This window comes from Coturnix japonica, chromosome 4, assembly GCF_054131305.1.
Source record: "Coturnix japonica strain WE chromosome 4, WE-NBRP24, whole genome shotgun sequence".
Lineage (NCBI taxonomy): Eukaryota > Metazoa > Chordata > Aves > Galliformes > Phasianidae > Coturnix > Coturnix japonica.
Window position 1 is genome coordinate 8944707 of NC_140666.1, and position 19428 is coordinate 8964134.

Consider the following 19428-nt stretch of genomic DNA (forward strand, 5'->3'; position numbering starts at 1 on the left):
GCCTCATGGTGTTTTGTAGCATGTGCATTAAACCAGAGCTGCACCCCATACCCATGATGGCTGGAACAGCAAGGCAGGCTTGCAGTGGGAGGATGCTGATGCCAGCAGCAGGACACAGATGCACTGGTGATGGTGAACTGACCCCACGCTGTGATGGGAGGTGCCCAGGAGGCCTGAGGGCCATACAGAGCTTTTCCTACAGCAGCAGCCCTTTGGGAGAAGCCACGTGGGCAGCCAGTCATCTTGCACTCTGGCTAATTAACATATAACTGAAAAGCAGGAGGATGTACTACAAATCCCTCCTGATTTCCAAGCCAAGGTTTCTAAGAGCTTGTTGGCTGCTGAACAGAGCAAGTCAAGACAAAAGGGGAAAAAAAAAAAAAAAAGAAAAAGAAAGAGCACAATAAAAGAACCAGCCAGACTGTAGCACAATCCAGAGAGATGAGCACAAATGGATTCCTCATGAATATTCAGCAAAGGGCAGCATCTCCCCACTGAGACTTGCCAGCACTTGAGTCCAAGAAGCCACCCTACTTTGATCTGCTTGTAGCAGAGGTGATCCCACCCAAAGGCACACCACAACCTGATGTGAAATGGAACACAGGCAGTCCCATGCTTGCCCCCCCCCCCGCAAAGCCTGCACCCCTCTGATGCCAGCTGTGTCCTGCCCAGTGCTGTTCTCTATTTGCTGCTTAATTTTGAACAGAATGAGGTGCCAGGCCAGGGCTAGGAAATGGTTGAGCTCAGGCTGCCCTTGGCTCTTATGCACAAACACTCAACCAGCAACTCACAGCTGGAGTGACAGCCCCACAGCCTGCAGGGCACAAGGTCCTGCTGGGCATTCAGAGCTGCCCCCAGCACTGCACATGGCAGGAGGAAGCTGCTCATCCCCAGGAAAATGGGTTAACGTAGGCTCAGATGTCTCAGTCAGACCGCCTGGCTTCTCTCCAGCCACAGTCATCACAAAGACTCAATTCAAGCGCTCTTCCTATCTGGGTTCAGCATCTTGCACAAAGAACAGAAAACATCTCACATCAGGCGCCTCTGCCAAAATGTGGGAAACGAATCAGATGGCACAAGCCATGCCTGCCACATCCGCGGCCTGCACGACAGCTGCCCGGCTTCCTGCATGCTGCCCGGCCCAGGGAGGGCTGAGGCCATGGCACTGGCAGGCATGGGGATGGAGGGAGGACCCCGCCTGCCCTGGCCATGCTGTGGGGGAGCATGAGCAGCCTTAGCTCTGTGTGACCTGAGCCCTGTGTGCCCCCTGAGCTCAGCATGCCCTGAGCCCCGTGAGCTTTGAGCCCTGTGTGCCCCTGAGCCTTCCCTGCAGTGGGGAGGGGGCATGGCTCTGGAGGAGAGCTCTAGGTCATAGACAAAATGACACTAGTATGGTGAGGGCTGGCCCAAGCAGAAGCAGCCTAAGAGCCATGTTAACACTGTCATCTTAACATTTGTAGGCTGTTGCCCTCTTGACTTAAGTGCTGCATAAACATGAAGGGAGAAAAAGCTTGACCTTGTCCCCCCCAGCCCTTCCCATGTCTCTGTAAATACTTGTAGCTCGCTGCTGATGCAGGCAGGGCAGACAGAGGGAAGCTTCTCTCAGCCCGGTGTGTTTGCAATGCAGATGCACAGCCTGCAGGCCCAGAGGTGCTCTGTGAACCACTCCAATGGCCATGCTGCTGCCCTGCCATGCTCCCACTGCTGCGCTTGCTCCAAGGCATGTTTCACAAATGCAGCAGTTGTATGGGGGGATTCTGAAGGGCAGGATGGTGATCGAGTACCATTTCTTAAATCCTGTATTTATACAAAGTCAAAGACTCCAGATGGGCTGGGCTGAATCCAAGCCCCAAGTGTTCTCCAAAACATCTCCATTTCTGAGCTGGTTCTGAGCCAGCTCCATTTCAAGCTGCCTCTGGGTAACGTGGAACCTGGACTTCTTGATAGCAGACAAGGGAAAAAATAATCTTTCCTGCTCAACATGTGCAGTATTTGATTTTTTCTTCAGTTTATTTCTTTAAAAGCTTCATCCATCTGAAAGACTCATTAGAAGTTTTATTTAAATATTTCATACCAAAAGCACTCAAGTTTTGCTTGCTGACCTCTGCTGCTTGTTCTTCCCCTTCTCACTCCAGTTTATCAGGGGAAAGCATTTCATTTTCAGTAGCATTAAATGAACAGAAGGGAGAAAAGGGAAAGAAGCAGGGAATCATTTTTAATCCCACTTCGAAACAAGCATTTCTCACACAGGACAGAGACAGGGCTGGAATTATGCCAGAAGAGAACCCAAGAATTCAGGAAAAGGTTTCAGAGCCTCTTAGGATTGAAAAATCAGAGTAAAAGTCGCTGCAGCATTTGAGTGCCAGCATCAGACAAGGAAGGTTCTGAAAGCACAAAGCCTGCATGTGGTGCAACGATTGCTTTCACAAATAACGAAAGGCAGGAAGAGAAAGAAATTCAAACACAGCACTAGAGAACAAACCACTTTAAAATGAAGAGCAATAAATAAGTCTTACCTTGGTGAAACCTATTTGCTCCTTCCGGAAGTTTTCCAAAGGTTTGATCAGCAAATCACTAGCATTCTGTACCTAACATGAAGAGAAAGAAACACTGTCATTACAGGACACAGATTCATTTGCTCCAAAATAGAGGCTGAGCAGGGCTGGAAGCCAAGAACTCCTCGATCTTTCCTAAATGATTCTGGCTGAAAACTTGTGCTCTGCCCACAGGTGAAGTGTCTTAACCTCCTGTATCCGCTTGTTCCCATTTGTAATGCACAAAAAATATGAACCACAGCCCATGAAGTTTTGTGGAACTCCGGAAATTTTCAGAAGGGTTACTCCCCGCTCCCCCCTCCCCCTCCCCCGCCACATGCACATGCACCATCACATGGTGAACCAAATTTCTCTCCCCCAGATTCCTTGTTACTCCCAATAAATCCCTAGGGCCAACCTGCTGAAGGTGGAGCCTTTTGGGATGTGCATGGTGCCAACTGCAAGCACACAGTCAAGGCAGGCTTTGCTCCTGGTGCCCTTGCAGGCCCAGCACCAGAACCAGGCTGGGAACCCTCTGTTCAGACAGCACAGCTGTGCTCCCTCCTGCTAGCATAGCATGCTGCTGTACAAGCCCTGCTTCCATGACAGCACCACGGCTGCTGCGCATCAAGCTGGTGAAAAAGGAGAGCCTGCCCTGGTCTCCCATGCTTTACAGAAGGGACAGGGGAAGAGAAGGGAATGTGTCACTGCACTGGTGCAGTATGAAACATCCTGTGAGAACTACTGCAAACAGACTGGTCCTGCAAGTGGAAGGCAAAACCAGAATAATTGGAAAAGTCACCTAAATTCTGTGAAAGCATCTATAATTGCTGAAATTATCCCTTCCATTCACTTACCCATGGCAAAAGGAGTTATTACCTGGACTGTAAGCAATACAGAAACATAACATTGCTCTCCTGCAGCCTCTTACTGCTTTCCTCCCATTGCCCTCCCTACCCATGGGCACACAGGGCATTGTAGCAGTGTCCCTCTGATGCTACCACTCCTGACGTGTCGGCCCAGCCAGCCTGCCTGGCATGGGCTCCCACTGTTGCACGAGGCAGGAGCAAACAGCGCCAAGCAGCTAATTCCTGGCATGCTGTAAGAGCTCTCCTCCAAGCCTAACCTTCGTGTTTTTCCTGGAACTAAGAGCGAAATGGAAAGCCAACACTAGCTCCGTATTGAGGAGTTTTGGAGACAAAGAGGGCACATGACAACAGTGAACAAATCTTCCTGCAGTAGCTGCGTGCAGGGAGGGCAGTGGCACAGCAGGACAATACAAACTGCCACTGGGGAGGATGAAGCTAGAAATGCACCCAGAGTGAGCCTGGCAGTGCTGGGCTGTGCAGCAGAGCAGCTGCACGGCACGCAGAAGAGGTTCGGGTGCTGCTGTGGAACTCCCATCCCCATCCCATCCAGCACTTTTCCCTCTGATATTCAGGACATGGGCTGCAAACACAGTGTCCTGCTGCTGCAGCTCCTCCATGACAAGAAGCTTTACATGGAGCTGTGTGATGCAGCTCAGTCATAATTCAGCACTTACAAGTTACAACCAGGCAGCAATTACCAGAAGGCAGTTAGGATCAGCTTACCATCATCGATCTCTCGAGCTCTACCTCCTGGAGAAGCTCTGCAAACTCCTTGAAGGACTCAGCTGCAGGGAGAACAAAGATACAGTCAGTGTGGCAGTGCTGGACAGGCTGCTGAAAGGTGTGAAGAGCTCCTGTGCTGGGGTCATCCTTGCAGCCATCAGCAGAACTCGCCCTGTGCTGCTGGACAGCCAGGAGCCACGAGCACTGCACAGCTGGGAGAGCTGTGGGGGCTTTGCTGGGCAGGGACAAGATGTAAAAATACCCCAACAGTAGAGATTATGTTCAGCAACAAAAAGCACAAAGTCGTTGTGATGAGGAAGGAAGGGCAGCAGCTGTTGAAAAGGTTATAGGTACTGACAGCGCTCCGCACAGTGTTCAACAATGAAACAAAAAGAATCTGAGGCAGCAGCATTTTTCTTGGAGTTCAACTGAAACAAAAATAGTATGAAACCCTTCCTTCAGCAAACTGAAAAATCAACATTTGTGGAGTCTGCTGGAAAAAAAACAGAGCAGGTGGGAACAGCAGAGTGCCTTCCAGGAAAAGGAGCCATTATGGAATGGAACATACAGCCATGCTCCCTTCCTTCAAAGGGCAGAGCATCACAAGCAGCTGAACTGGTAACGGGGCAGACTGAAGCCAGCTGTCACAGGAAACCCTTCTCACCATGTAAGCAGTAACATCACTGAAATGAGAAGTGCAGAAGCCCCAGCTCTGGGCAGCCATCTACCTGTGCATGGCACAACGGTGTGCAGAGCCCCAGGGCTCCTCCAGCTGCATGAGCAGACCTGGGAACTGCGTGGGAGGGAGGGAGGGAACGGGTGCAAGGCCGTGCTGCTGGGAGATGCTCCCATGCACAGCCCCCAGCTCTGGGAGCAGCATCAGCATCAGCAAGCAGCATACAGCAGCGTCTTCTCTGCAATATATACTGGAATCCCCTTGCCTGCAGTTCAGACTCTACTCACACCAAAGTATGCAAAGTAATACAAAGACTATCTGAGAACTAACTAAAAGGTGGCCCAGCAGAGCAGCTTGCAACAGAGCTCTGGAGGGAAGCAGCAAGAGCTCTCAGAATGGATAGCCACACACACAGAAAGGCACACGCAGCAATAGCTTGTGCCACAGATAAGGGACAGGATGCATTTTTTGCCATATCTGCAAGCTGAGGGCTCCACATCCACAGGCAAAACCTTTGGAAAAGCACCAGTCCTGCTGGAAGCAGCCCTAACACTGCACTGCAGTGAGCCAGCATGAAATTGCAGAGTTACAGGACTCAATCTACAGCTGCTGAGGCAGACACAGAGCAGAGAAACCACAGCCTCGTGATGCAGTCACTCAGCTGGCACCATCAACGCACAGCACAGCTTTCCTGATGAGTCAGTGCTTTCTGAGTTCTGCTCCATCGTGAAGGATTCAGAGCCCCACGCAGCAGCATCCCTGCAGAGCACTGTCCCACTGCAGGGCTGGCAGGACTTTCCCCTGGTTACTCACAGCTGCATAAAATCCAAGGTGTGCACACAGGCATCAGGAGCCAAGTGCAAGGAGCCTGAGCAAAGGAATTTACACAGGGCGGAAAAGCCTCCAGCTCCAGAGTTATAGGGAAAATGTCAGTGCCTAGAGTTTTTTGCTGGATGTGCATTTTTCCCCTCCAGGAATACAAGGCCAGGCTGCAGCCTTAGAGCAGCCCCCAAATGCATTCCCACTCTGCAGAGCCACAGCTCTGGCTGCAGTGCCAGCACTGGAGTCCCAACCTACAGCACTCAAAGCTACTGCCTTGGGTGCATGGGTGTCAGCTGTGTCTGCCTACATGAAAAGAAGAAAGCGCAGCACCAGTTGTATTTACAGATCAAACACATTCCCTGAAGGGCGATAAGAGCTCAGTCATGTTTTGCTTCATTCCCATATCCTGTGCATCAGAGCAGCTCCTACGTTTACATGCATCTGTGTTCTTCAGCAACCTGACAGCTTCTGGAGCTGCTATGGAGGTGCCAACACCCTGCTCATGTTTTGGGAATGAGAAAGACTGGCAGAGCAGCTCAGCCCTGAGCAGATGCTACAAGCTTGCTGTAAGAGCAGGAACACAACACAGACATCTTTCATACCAGGTGATCTGGGCCCTCTTCTCAAAAAAGTAAAACAAATACTTCCCAGCAAAAACAGAAATAGGGAAAAAATGCTTGTTTTGCCCCTTCAACTGTCTTATATCCCCTCTCCTCTCTGCTCCCCACAAAGCTGTTTGCTTTAAACCCCTCTGCTCCCCCAGGGTTCTTTACAATGCAACAGCTCTCCCTGCATTACCCAGATGTGTTTGGAAACGCAGCACCTCTATTTCCTTTAGGTTTGGAAGCTGACTCACTTCCAGTAGGCTTCACCTAGCAACTTTCCATAAGGGGAATTAGATTTTGAAGGGCACGCCATAATTTGCTTTGAGCAGCTTTAAATAACACAACCAGCAGAGCAGGCTCTACTTCCTTCCCCTTCCAGCGCCAGCTGAGACCTGACATCAGCATGTCCTATGTGCAGCCCCCATCAGCCTGACAGAAGATGCCTTTATTTAAGAAGTGCCCCACAGCCTCCACTGCAGTGAAAGATTTCCTCCTGCCCCGGCCCCCCTAAAGCAACACAACAGCTCAGACAGCAGTAGGAGCACTCTGAAACACCTTGTGTGTAGGGTGCTCCTTGCATCCCCTGGGTGCAGCTGGCAATGTGCACAGAGTGTGCTGGGCTGGCAGGGGGGAAACACTCTGGATTGCTAATCCCAAACCAGATGTATGGGGAGCAGTGAGACACACGTGCCACAGGCTTCCCTTCCATGCTGAAAGGGACTATTTCCCACTCAACAACACATCCAACAGTATGCTGTTACCAGCAGTCTGCAGCTTGGTGCCTTTTGTAGAGCAGCGTGGGGCTGCTCTTGGCTTGCAAGATGCCTGCTGCAGAGCCAAGCAGCAAAAGCAGCAGTGCCCACTGGGCTGAGGACATAGGGCCAAGCACCTCATGCTCCCTCTGCACTGGAGACATGGGTGGAGTCTCAGGACCAATAGGGGAGGGGACAGCAGCGTGCTCCCTGCAGCACACTATGCCAGTGCTGGCTGGGCACAGTGGGACCATGGAGAGTCAATGTGAGTTGCCCACTGGGCTGAGGAACCCAGACCTGGTTCGGCTCAGAAACCATCAGCACAGACATATTCCTAAAGAGAGTTGGTGATAGTTTGCATCAGAAAGAAGAAAACTCACCAATATTAATCTCGTCATCTGTTAGGGTGTCACCAATAAAGTCAAACTGAAATGACTGAAGAGTCTGGGAGAACTTCTGTACTGCCGAGGAGTAACCTGGAAAAGGGCAGAGAGAAGGCTGTGTTCTTACGGTGGTTATACAGAACCCTCAGGAAATTTACTCTGAATGGAAAAATACATCATATAGTGATGTGGTTAAAAACAACTCAGTGTCACCATGAATTTGCTTTTGGTTGCTTTATGTAGAGGCACAAATTGTCTCAAGGAAAATTCAGGACCCAAACCAAGAGCCCCCGGGGGTCAGACATCACAGCAGCTGCTGAGGGAGCTCCCAGCCCCAGGCAGGGACACTTCCTGAGGTGCTTCAGCTCAGCCCCAATTATTTCTGGACTCTGCAGAGACATTTTCAGCCAAACAGAGACATTTCTTTTGTGTCTTTGTATCCTGTGTGGCTGCTCTGCAGCTTTCTGAGTGGCTCCTTTGTTTACATCGCTGTGATTACATTGGCAGAAGCACTCCAACGGGGCAGCATGAATGCAGGGCAGCCCCAACCTGCGGGGTGGCAACCAGAGGGACACAGCCACAGGTACAGGGATAGCAGCCGTGCATCAGTGCTGCCAGTGCAGTCTCCTTCCAACAGCAAGCACCTGAGGCACAGACAGGCTGACCTCACCTTATGTACAGCCAACAGGGTGTAGCCATTAACACAAAAGCAAATGAATCATTTTAGACTTTGGTTTACACGGCTGTTTTCCCTCACTTTGGACTGCAGTCCCAGACTGGACCCCTCGGTGGAGGAGCACCAGGGCTGAAGCTCTGAGAAATTCAGGAAGTTACAAAGATGGAAGAGCTGAAGGAGCAGATGTCAGTGTGCAGAGAATGGCCAAAAATGAGGGTTCTGCACAAGAGGTGACATAAATCAGAGAGGAACTGTCTCTGCTAAAGTCCGGGCTACTACCTGCATTTCTGCCCTGTAGAGAGGAAGAGGACACAGAACTGGAGGCACAGCACAGCCCTGAGCTACTCACTGCTACTTGCAGCATTTTGCTCAGAAGGGTCAGAACTTTGCCCTTCAATGGGCAGATTCAAGCCTGAATGTGGCTATTTAGCAACCAGCTGCTAGGAGAGCCTGGGAGCGTCAATGGGTGAACTCTGGCACAGAATGATGTCATTAATTTGGTGGAAAACCTCCGCAAATAGTTCACTTTCAGTGCCCGCAGCACTCAGTTCATTCACACGCTGAGGCCGAGCCCAGAGGCTCCTATTCACTCCTTACTCAGGCGGAGCTTTGTTCCTCCTTGCTAACAGCCCATGACTAACAGCCTCCCTCGCTGGCAGCCCATGACTGCCCCAGCACCTCCCACTGCTGTCCACATCTGCTGGGTCTGTCAGCCCTAACCTTGAACCTAACCCTGACCCCAACCCCAACCCCAGCCCTAACCTGGACTGAGGGACTCGCTGCACTTTTCCCTCATGGGGTCAGCACAGTGCTGTGCCCTGCTATCAGAATGTTCCTTGGCCTTTTTAATTGGAATGGGGTAGGGCAGGAGTAGAGGTTTTGAAAAAGCCAAACGTAATATGTTTCAAACAAGAAAAAAAGAAGTAACCATATAACTGATTTAAGTTACATTTTCCTTTCAAAAAGCTGTCTCGCCTGGAGTTTTACTTGCCAAGCTTCAAGACGAAGCAAAGCCAGGTGGACAGGCTATAAACCATATCCCACGTTAGCTTAATAGTGAAAAAAGGCCAGAGCCCCTTAATGGATCTGGCACCGTTGGGTTTCATTCGGCATAGGAATTTCTTCTCTTTTGGAGGGATGCCCCCATCTCACCGCTGGCCCCAGCACCAGCACCGCCTCCTCGGACCTCATCCCAGCCACACCTCAGAGCCCACGGCTCCCAGCAGGCTCCAGCAGCTCCCAGCGGCATTAGAGGCTCCCAGTTGCTCCCAACAACTGATTTCTTTCCTGCAGTAGAGGAGCAAAGGCAGCACAGTGCTTCAAGAACAACCACAGCGCCGGTACCAGTTCCTGTTCTCTTCCTTTTTCTGCAGCATAGGGATTTACTTCCCTTAAACAGTGTTGGTGGCTTTCCATCCCCACAGAAAACTCCCCAACATGAATCAAGGCTAGGCTGCTGCTGTGATCCACTTGGAATCCACACAGCAAAAGCCATTGCAAGAAGAAGAGCAGTGGTGGCTGTCACCACATCGCCAGCATGCACTGCCATCATATGGAGCTGCTACCCAGGCAAGGCTCCATGCATGGGTATGTTTTCTGAATACAAGAAGGTGAGGGGTGCACAGAGAACGGCCTATATGGTGCCCTGGATAGAGCATGAGCACAGGGACAGGGAGGCAGGAGGCGCCCAGTGCTTGTAGATGGATTCTGCACAGAGAGCAATCACACCAGAACTAGGGTTAGGAAGGAACTGAATCAGCTGGAGGGAGAAGCAGTGCTGTTAATGTTTGGCATGGCTCTTGGAGATCACTTAATGGAAACCAGATTCCTACAGACCAATATTACTTGTCTTTACACACGTATGGAGCCTTGGCTGAACACTGGTTTCTGACAAATCCTACATATACGCTATAAAGACAGCACTGGTTACTCTTATAGTAAGAAAACTACTATTGCTTTGATGGGAGTTCGCTGGCAAATGAAAGCAGGGATGGTTCTGGCACCTGCCCCATCTGCAGAAGTGCCTGCTGGCAGCCAGCCGCAGCAGGAGCAGCATGAGGGCCATACCCATGATGCACAGTGGCCCCCAGGCACAGCATCTGCACTTTCCCTCATTTTCCTCCCCTCTGATGCAAACACACGGCTGCCAAGCGTGCAGCTCCTGCCCACTCCCAGCCTTTCACACCCACTGCACAGAGCTGGAAGTGATAGCCCCAGGGTCTGCTTGGCCCCAGCAGTGTGCAGGGAGCAGAGAGATGTGGGAGCGTGGTGCTGTAATTGCAAGACAAGACAGCACATCAGAAAGCAGGCACGGCTCATCCTGTACAACACCAGAACATCTGATGGCTTCATGTCAGCATTAAGGGCCCTGCTGGCTCAGTACAGTTTGTTTCCATGGAAACACAGCAAAATGACTTCAATCAGAAATCCTTTAGGACTCCCCATCCTTGTAGCGTTCAGCACACGGTGCCAGCTTTCACAAGCCATGGCCACAGTAACCTGTTCTTCTAGGAGAGATGGGGTCCAACCTTCAGCAGAGGACAGCACTGACCAACAGCATCTGGCAAAGGGAGGGAATGAGCACCCAGTGCAGCCCCTGCACGGACATACGCACTCTACCACGAGAAAGAGAGGGCTGTAAGCCCTGCAGGGTAGAGAATGTCTCCATTGTTAGTAACTCCCACTGAATAATTTTGCAGGGAGTTGCAGTTATAAAGGAGTTCATCCATGTTGCGGTCCAAGAGCGGAGGTTTCACATGTGCCCGGCCTGCTGCCCAGAGCACTGCCTGCAGCATGGCTTTGCCAGCCGGCGCACTGTGCAGAGCTGCTGCCATCACACAGCATGCAGTGAGTCCACCAAATCCCCAAATGTCGTCCCACCAACATACCTCAGCTCTGAAATCAATGGAGCTGCCCTGGCTGTGCACAGATGTGTCATTAAGGCAGTGAGTAATCGGCCCTGACTCAGTCAGGAACAGTGCTCTACAGCTGCCTGAGCACTAAAACATGTTGAGTTTTTTTCAGATGAGAAAAAGAAAGAAAACTCTTCCGGATGGCCTTGTAGGCAGTCCCAAAGGCACAGAAGTGCCTTGATAGGGAAACAGCACTCCGGAGCTTGGTACGCGAGAGATGCTTATAGGCAGGTAATGAAAACGGCCCATCTCTGAGCAGACAGTGCTCTGCTTTGACACTGGCAGGTTCTCTGCAGGTGTCCTGCAGCCTTCTGGATCTGTGGGGATTCACATTTCACAAAGGCCACTCTTTAAATGCTGATCTGGTTATTCTATTTGCCAGAAACAAATGGCCAACCTGAGCCACACGGTGTGAGACCAAACCCAGCATAACCCAGCACAGAGCTCCCACAGCCCCAAGGCTGCTCCCAACCAGCTCCCAAGGAGCCCTCCTAGCTCGCCCAGCTGCCAGCTCTGATATGGGCAACGGATTAGTTCAAGCAATTGAACAAGAGAACGAACAAACCCCCTAAAAATGCAAACGAGCACGGGCTGCTCCCTGGCCTGACAGGGCACATGTTCCTACTGCTGTCCCCACAAAGAGCAGCACCACAGCATCACTGCTGCTGCAAAGTTACTTCTGCTGCGTTGGCAGCAGTCACAAACTAATGCTGCTCACCACGAGCAAGAGGCAAAACTTGGCTGTGAATGCTTGACTCCTGAAAGAACAATGTTTCACCTTTGGCATTTTTATGGCATTTTGACCTGACCCAGCTGTTCCACAAAGCTGGAGCAGCTCCTTCAGCAAAACAGGAAAAAAGCATGAGGTAGCCAGGGCTGAACACACGGCTCACTGAAATGCAGGTTAAGGATGGTTAGCAGCCATAGAAATCAGCAAAAACATGGAAATGTGCATTAAGAAATGCTACAACTGCAGCTGATCTCAATCCTGTATGTCCAGATCTTCACCCTGTATGTCAGAGGCAAAACAACCCTCACTCACTTCAACCCCACGTTTACACAAGGGTTGCATTCAGGATGAGCTCCTATGGCCCCAGAGGATCACAGGAGCAGATGATGAGTGTCCTGCTGCTGTGTGCTCAGTGCAGTTTGCCCCCTTTGCCTGCAGCTTCATCCCAACCAAACCCACATAGCACAAAAGCCCTGGGTCAGCACAGCCCGATGCTGAGGCAACACATACCTTTTGTCTTTCACCTGAGTCACAGTGATGTGAAAGAAAACATGTTTCGTAGTGCACCAAGGGGCAGTGGCCATGTTTCCTTCTCAGTGGGGTCTTAACCCCAGCCCTGCACAAATTTCAGACTACACACTGTCTAAACCAAAGAAACAGTAGAAAAGGAAATTATTTGTCCCCTCTCTGGAGTTTATTAAACTCGAGCAATGAAAGAGTGCCTTCTGAGAGCCTGAACATGTGAGGAATGCTGCCCTGCTGCTGCTCTGCAGGCACAGAGCTCAAGATGAAGGTGGGGTGTTGTTTCTGCAACAAGGAGAACAGCAAATCCTGACCGTGGGTCAGGAGGGGCCAACGCTGCCTGTGTCAGCTCCTGGCTCCTGCTGCCACTATGAGGCCTGGGCCATGTGGGCAGGTGGGAGCAGGGTGCAGTGGGAGCTGACTGCAGGCTCCACTGGGTGTACATTCATACCTACTGATCCTGGCATTTAACCATGCATTGCATTCCTGCTGCCATCCTTCTCTGAGCCCTCCCCAGCACTGCAGACAGGGCGTCGTGGTGCCGAGCAGTCTCTTTGCAGGGAACATGGTGTGCCAGGGAGAGCAGAATCAATCAGAGCCAACAGAGAGCGGAGTCAAGGGTAACCTGAAGGGAGGTGGCCCTGCGGATACCAGGTATGACTTTTGATGGCAGCTCCAGGCAGAGCCATGAAGGACAGGGCTGGCCACCAGCTGCAGGCAGCGGGCAGCAGGAGGGTGTGCACTGAGAGCTGCAGGGAGCAGCTCCCTGCTGTACAGGCAGTGAGAGAACAGCGGAAACAAACATGAAAACAAGAGGCTCTTTTCCGGGGCAGAACGCGAGCAGTCCCCACAGGGAGGTCTCATGATCAGCAGCGCCGGCGAAGCCGTCCCAGCCCAAGCTCTGTGACCAGGGGGACGAACCACCTCAGCATTGCCTCCCATCACACAGAACAGCTCAGACCTTGATGGGACCACAGAGCTCCCTGACAGCAGTGCCAGGCAGGAACCCGGCCCAGAGCTTGCACAAGCTGCAGCCCTCATGTGCGGCTGCTTTCTGCCCATGGCCTGCAATGCGGCAGGGTCTGCAGCCTGTACCCCATGTCACCCAGCCGGGCACCAGCCACAAACAGCATCCTGCCCTGGGACACTGGGAAACCAGTGAGGTCCCAGCAGAGATGGGGCACCTCTGAGAACTGTCTCTCCCTCCTCCCACAGCCACACACCACCTCTGGGTAATGCCGCAGGTTCCCCTTCGGGTTTGGTGCCTGCTTAGGCAGCCACTGCTGCTGACCTGCAGGACCTGCCTGGCAGCCTGAAAGCACAGCTACAGGTCCTGTTTGTTGTTCCTTGTTTTCACAGCTGCGCCGTTCAGTAAGATTAATGAAATTATTCTTGTTTTAAAAAGATCTAGGCTCAGCACTTCGTAATCAGTGCTGGCCGGAGGAACAGAAACTAGACAAAAATGGAAGGGGAACATTGCAGAGAGCAGTTCAGAGGCTGCCATGAAGGCTGCTCTACTTTCCATGTTGAAGCTTTATCTCAGACTATCCAACTGTTCTTATCACCACTTAAGCAGCACATGACCGTGACTGTGCAATTACCTGGATGGAGAACTCAGTAACAAAAAGGACATCGGCTACAAAGTGTCTTTCTGAATATGTCCAGAAACACAAACCCAGCAGGAGCTGAGGGTGGCATCTCCCAGTGGAGGGATCCTGACAGCAGTGAGTAGTTTGCAGCTCGGGGCGAAACCACACAGAACTCCATAGCACCAAAAGAAGTTTCCAAAGCCTTTTACTTCACAATTATCAGCTACTCCTATAAAAGAAAACCCTTATTTCATGTTTAGTAATTGGTGCCTGCTGAATTTCACCAGCATTCTCTTTTTGGGGTGTTCAACATTTGTAAAGTAGAGCTAGTTGTTCATAGGAAAAAGTTAGCCATTCTTTGCCTTTGAACATCAGGGCTCTCCAGACTGCACAGACATTCTGGGGACAGGGCACAGATTTTGTGTGTCAGACACCCACAGTATGGGGACATCTATGGCACAGGACACCCATGGCCACGGTCATCTCATTTGTGCAAGCAGCAGCTCCTGCTGAAACCGGCCCAGATGCACACGTTGGGCCTGGGGGATGTGCCAGGGAGCAGCTTGGAGCTCTGCTCTCCTGCAGCACGGCACAGCACAGCACCCTGCTGCACACGCAGCGCTGCTGAAGCCACCCGCAGAAAGCTGGCAGGCAAATGAGGAAGCCACATCTGTAGTTACCAGCATGCTAGCAACTGAATTATTAACCAAAGTATTCAAAACATTTCTCAAGGAAGAAGGCAGAAAAGCTGAGTCTTTACACGGTGACTCAAGAGGAAACGCTTTAGTCAGCAGTAGCGCTGCTGCGAGCTGTGGATTTTCAGACACGTTACAAAACATGGATAACACCCACATCCTTCCAAGGAACAGGCCAAGAAAGGCAATGGAACATGGAAGAAAAGCTGTGAGGATGTCTGATGTGTGGTAGAAGAGCAAATACACTTAAACACACGAAAGCTCCCCAGTGTTGTGATCCTGCTCATGTGGTGATACATGCAGCTCATCTCAGGGCTCTCACACCACAATCATCCCCATTTCCCAGGAAAACAGGTGGCTGTGAGCCTGCTGGCTGAGCTCCCTGTGCAGTGTGTGCTGCTTCCCTGCATGGAAGTAGATTGGGGTACAGACTCAGGCTGGGAAAAGCCCCCCACAATACAGCATGTAGGCTTGCTTTAAGCAGGACGACATTGTACCACAATACGCTCCAGCAGCATCTGTGCTGCAGCACCAGGGGACAGGGAGAGGCAGGAAGAGCTGCCTGCTGCTTCCCACCCCAAACCCTCCCCAGGAGGTGCCTGCAGCCAGCAGCAACCAGCCCTGCCCAGAGCTGCTGTGTGGGAACGATGCTGCCCAGCTCAACCCGTTGGGTTCAGCAACAGAATGAAATCTAACAAATGCACAGCGAGGAACTCCAGCCCAAGGGAAAGTTCTGCCTCACTCCTGGAGTATGCAGATACTGTGCATGCTCCTTTTCCTTCCTGCCTGCTTCTGCAGATTAGGTTCTGGGGGTGGCTTGCTCTGTTTTCTTAGTTAGTTAGCTCCTGATCAGGCATATCTGTTTTAGATTTGCACCAACTTGTGACCTCCAATTCTGTGCACGGTACCTAAATCCCAGGAAAATGAGCTCCTTTGCTGCCTGCTGGGCTGTGGGGAGTCCCCTTCTTCCACCTGTCTGAACACTGTGCAGGAGCAGAAGTGCTTAGCAGGGAGAGCTGGCAGTGGCACGTGAGCTGCTGTGCTGTGCTATGGATGCACAAAGTACTTTGAATGCTGAGCACTGCTTTAGCATTGCACTAGGGCTTGAGTTCCACTGTGCTCAGGAAGGCAGAGATAGGTCCATAGGAAAAAAATAATGAGATTTCTCAGTGAGAGGATCCAGGTGTGGTGGGTATCTTTACACACATCCATCCACATCAATGACCTAAAGCCAAAGCACTTTCAGCCCCCTGCTCGTAGCAACACTGCAGCACACTGTACAGACATACAGGTACCGGCCAGCCCGAGATGTGCTGAGCTGTGCATGCTGCCCCTGCTGCCATCCCACCCCACAGCAGGAGGGGGAAGGTGGCCTTGCCCAGTGCTGCTACACAGAGGTGCTCAGGAGCACACAGCTCCCTTCAAAGCTGTATGAAGGCTCTCATTCTGCTCCTGTGTTCTTCAAGGCAGAGGAGATATATGGTAAAAGAATGGTCCTTGGCTGAATTAGTATGTCCTCGACACCCTTAGTTTATAGAGTGTAAACTGCTGGATTGAAGAGGTGTCCCATATGTATGTCCCATATGTAATTTATTGTTTTTAAGCTAGATTCCTATCTTTTTAAACAATAAAAGCTGAGAAATCAGGAGAAAAAAGTTAAAGTTATCAATAGTAATTTCCATGCGATTCTGAAAACCCTCCTGTTAGGGTTAGGACAAGTGTTGGAAAGTGGTGGCTGCAATAACCAAGCAAGGAAGGAATTCTTAGTATGTGCCAGTGGGCATCTGAGCAGCCCTGGCTAAAGAAGAGCAGCAAGGAGCAGGAAAATGGAAGTAGATATTACTTATAGAGGAGAGTGCTGAATTTTCCAGCAAGCCATTTTTCCCCTACTGAAGTCCAGGAAAAGCTTGACATGAACTTCTTATGGTAACTCACTCCAGGAAAGGGGGGAAGGTGTTCCCACGGCAGCAAGCCATTCCTGCCCCAGGGACATCCCAAGGAAGCTCTGTGCTTCAGTAACAGACCAAAGAGAAAGCACTGGGGGCAAACAGCAGCTATGTGCCTGAGGGCAGTGAAGAGGCAGGGCTCTGGACACGGGACTGAATGCAGTTCATGCGGGAGTACTCGGAGCTGCCTGCTCTGTCAGCAGCTCCAGACAGGCTCCCTGCAGTGCTCTGAATCCCAAACACATTCCTCGGAAGCTGCTTTTATCACTGCTGATAAAGCATCCCTGTGCTGCTGTAATGACAAACACAGGGAAGGCAGAGAGGCCAGGTTGAGCAGAGCCAGCTCACACTCCCAGTGCCCTGCCCATCACTCCGGGTCTGGTCCCGCACAGCTCAGTGCACAGCTCAGGTGCTGAGTGCTGCCTGAGCACAGGCAAGTGCAAGGATGCAAGCAGAGGAGAGGAGAACAGAGCCATGTTTAATCAGTACAGTGATCCTGGATGCACGGCAGCTCTTCACACCTACCTGACCAGTGAACTATTTACACAAACCCTGCTTGGCTTCCAGATTCCCCCAAGTGCAGTGGGCAGCTGAAGGAATGGCTTTCTGTGAGACAGTGGGGCTCAGTGAACCCTCATGTTGGGGCTCTGTGAACACACACAAGGGTTCCATGCACATCCCATTAAGGCAGCACATGCTGGCTCACACTTTGTGCAGAGTATCTCCCTACCAGCAATTCAACACCCAAGCACAGAGCTTATGTCTGCCCACACAGCTCCAGCACTCCATGTGCCAGCAGCTGAGGGACAGCTGAGGGGCACATGAGGCATGGAGCACCTTCCTCTTCCTCCCTTCTGCATGGGAGCTTCAGCCATGTCCACACATAGACAAAAAGCAGTGCTAGGATCAAAGACACCATGCAACTTCCAGAAACCTCAGCACAGGGGTTTGAGCCTTTGTCTACAGACATCACATGAAATAGCACAGGGAGCTCAGAAGGAATCAGACAGGCATTCCAGGTTTGCTTTAATCTCATTACAGTATTTAGAATTCTTGACACTTCTGCACTCCAAAGCACTGAATCCTCAATCATTGTCCCTTACGGCAGCACATGGATCTGTTGAAAGCTCTGATGGCATTGCAGCTCTGTTGACATAGAGCTCCACGCCAAGCAGTGCTGCTGGGGCTGCTGCATGGAACCAATGGATGTCAACAGCTACTTTATGGAGACAAACACCTGCCTGCTCTCTTCTGATACATATTACCATGTGCTCTGCATGCACAGACACCTCAGTGTGTTCCTTTATAGTGCTGTCTTTCCAGAATGAAACACTCACACTGCCTGGAGAAGCTGCTTAGCTGGCATGCAGATTCAGAAGTAATTTGCAAAACTATGCACTGTGCAAAAATGGAGTTCAAAAGCATGTATGCAACATCTGCATGAGATCTCAAAGCTCTTCAGCTTCAAAAGCCAGCTTAGACCTTTGTAGCACTCACAATTAAGAAAAACAGCTTCAACTTGACATTTATCAAACTCCACTTGATATGTAATCGCACAAGAAGATCAAAGACCAGGGAAGATGGATGCTTCTGCATAAACAAACACACACACAGCAGAAAGCAGCAAGCCCCACCAAAACAACAACAAAAAGTAAAACAAGGCAGCCTACCGAGCCACAGAAAGAAAATGATGTAAATGATGTGTTGCTACGATAACAAGGCTGCCTAGCTGTGAGCTTCCTGATGCACAGTTCATGTCAGGGACTGGCACTGCAAGGAAGAAATGTGCATGGCAGAGCAGCCACCCCGCACACACGGTTCTTTGCCTTCCACACCTGCATGGTGAGCACTGCACCTTGTACCTGCTGGGAAGAGCAACACGGCACTCCCAGGGAGGAGAAATGCAGGTGGTGCATCGGAGCTCCTCGTCCTTCCTCCTGCCTGCAGCTCAGGGCAGCCCTGCAACACACACGGGGACGGGGCTGCAGCAGTGCATGGCATCCCACTGTGTGCTGCGGTGTGAGGGCAGCACATGGGACTGAAACAGCCACTTGGCACTTCCAGCAGCTCTGAGCACTTCTGGCATGAATAGGGAAGGATATGGCCAACTCCGCAACAAAAATATCTCTTGTTTTGTCTCAAAGTAACTTTTTTGCTATCTTTGAAGTCCAAATTCATTACATTACAATTGCCCAATATTTTGCTTTGCTTTAGTCAGTTCTATTTCATATTTGGCACCACCTCCTACTTTGCCATCTCAGGGTGTCCTATGTACAGATAACTCCCTCTTTTTTCCCTTTGACAAAGAAGCACAGCAGCAGCAATGCAGTGGTGGGACCAGCACAGGAGCAGACAGTGGGACCTGCAGCTGCATGGTGCTCAGGAGAGCTTCACATGCTGTTCTTCAGTAACAGGTCAGTATTGGATGAGGGAGAACATCAACACACTCTGCTCTCCCGTACCCTGGAAAGGCTGGAGGGGCTCAGTGCATTGACCACCAGGCTCACATCTCTGCCCCCACCCCCTCAGTGTCAAAGCTCATCTGCCCTGCAGCAGGACTGGGACGTGAGCACCAGCAGTGGGGAGCTCTGTTACAGCTGTACACCCACCCCCAGGACATCCCTGCTGGAGGCATTTAACCTGGCATGTTCAGTCCTGTTGTGAAAAGTCCAAAAACCCCCAATGCAGGTCACTGAAACAGCACTTTTCAGATACTGGAGGCCCACATTAAAGTTCACACCAGGCAGGATTCTCATGTTCAGGTTCTGTCAGAACACAGTTAAGATCTCCTCACTCAACAAGCAGGCTGATACACCTTCAGTTTGCCAGGCACTTTTGCAAAGAAAACAACCAAGGAGAGGACGTGTGCACCAGGTACCAAGGACAGCCCAAAGCAGCAGCCCATAAACCAGGGTTCTGCAGAACCCCACACAGACTCACACTCATTTGTTCTTCCCATGACTCAGCAAGTGGAAAATAAAATACAGCTCTGGG

The 19428-nt window shown here is 51.1% G+C and overlaps 1 protein-coding gene across 5 annotated transcripts in view; it reads right to left on the reverse strand.

Annotated features, from left to right (window-relative positions):
* Positions 1–19428, reverse strand: part of OPHN1 (oligophrenin 1) — a 45929-nt gene that overhangs the window by 24447 nt on the left and 2054 nt on the right. For 4 of the 5 annotated variants that reach the window (XR_014945074.1, XM_015860014.3, XM_015860017.3 and 1 more), the window contains exons 2-4: positions 7362–7457; positions 4127–4188; positions 2517–2588 (exon numbers count right to left, since the gene is read on the reverse strand). Coding sequence is in view for 4 of the 5 variants with exons in the window: in XM_015860014.3 (XP_015715500.2) it covers positions 2517–2588; positions 4127–4188; positions 7362–7457 (230 nt within the window). In the remaining variant the exon portion in view is untranslated. The remainder of the gene's footprint in view (positions 1–2516; positions 2589–4126; positions 4189–7361; positions 7458–19428) is intronic. The other variant, XM_032444514.2, reaches the window with a different exon arrangement.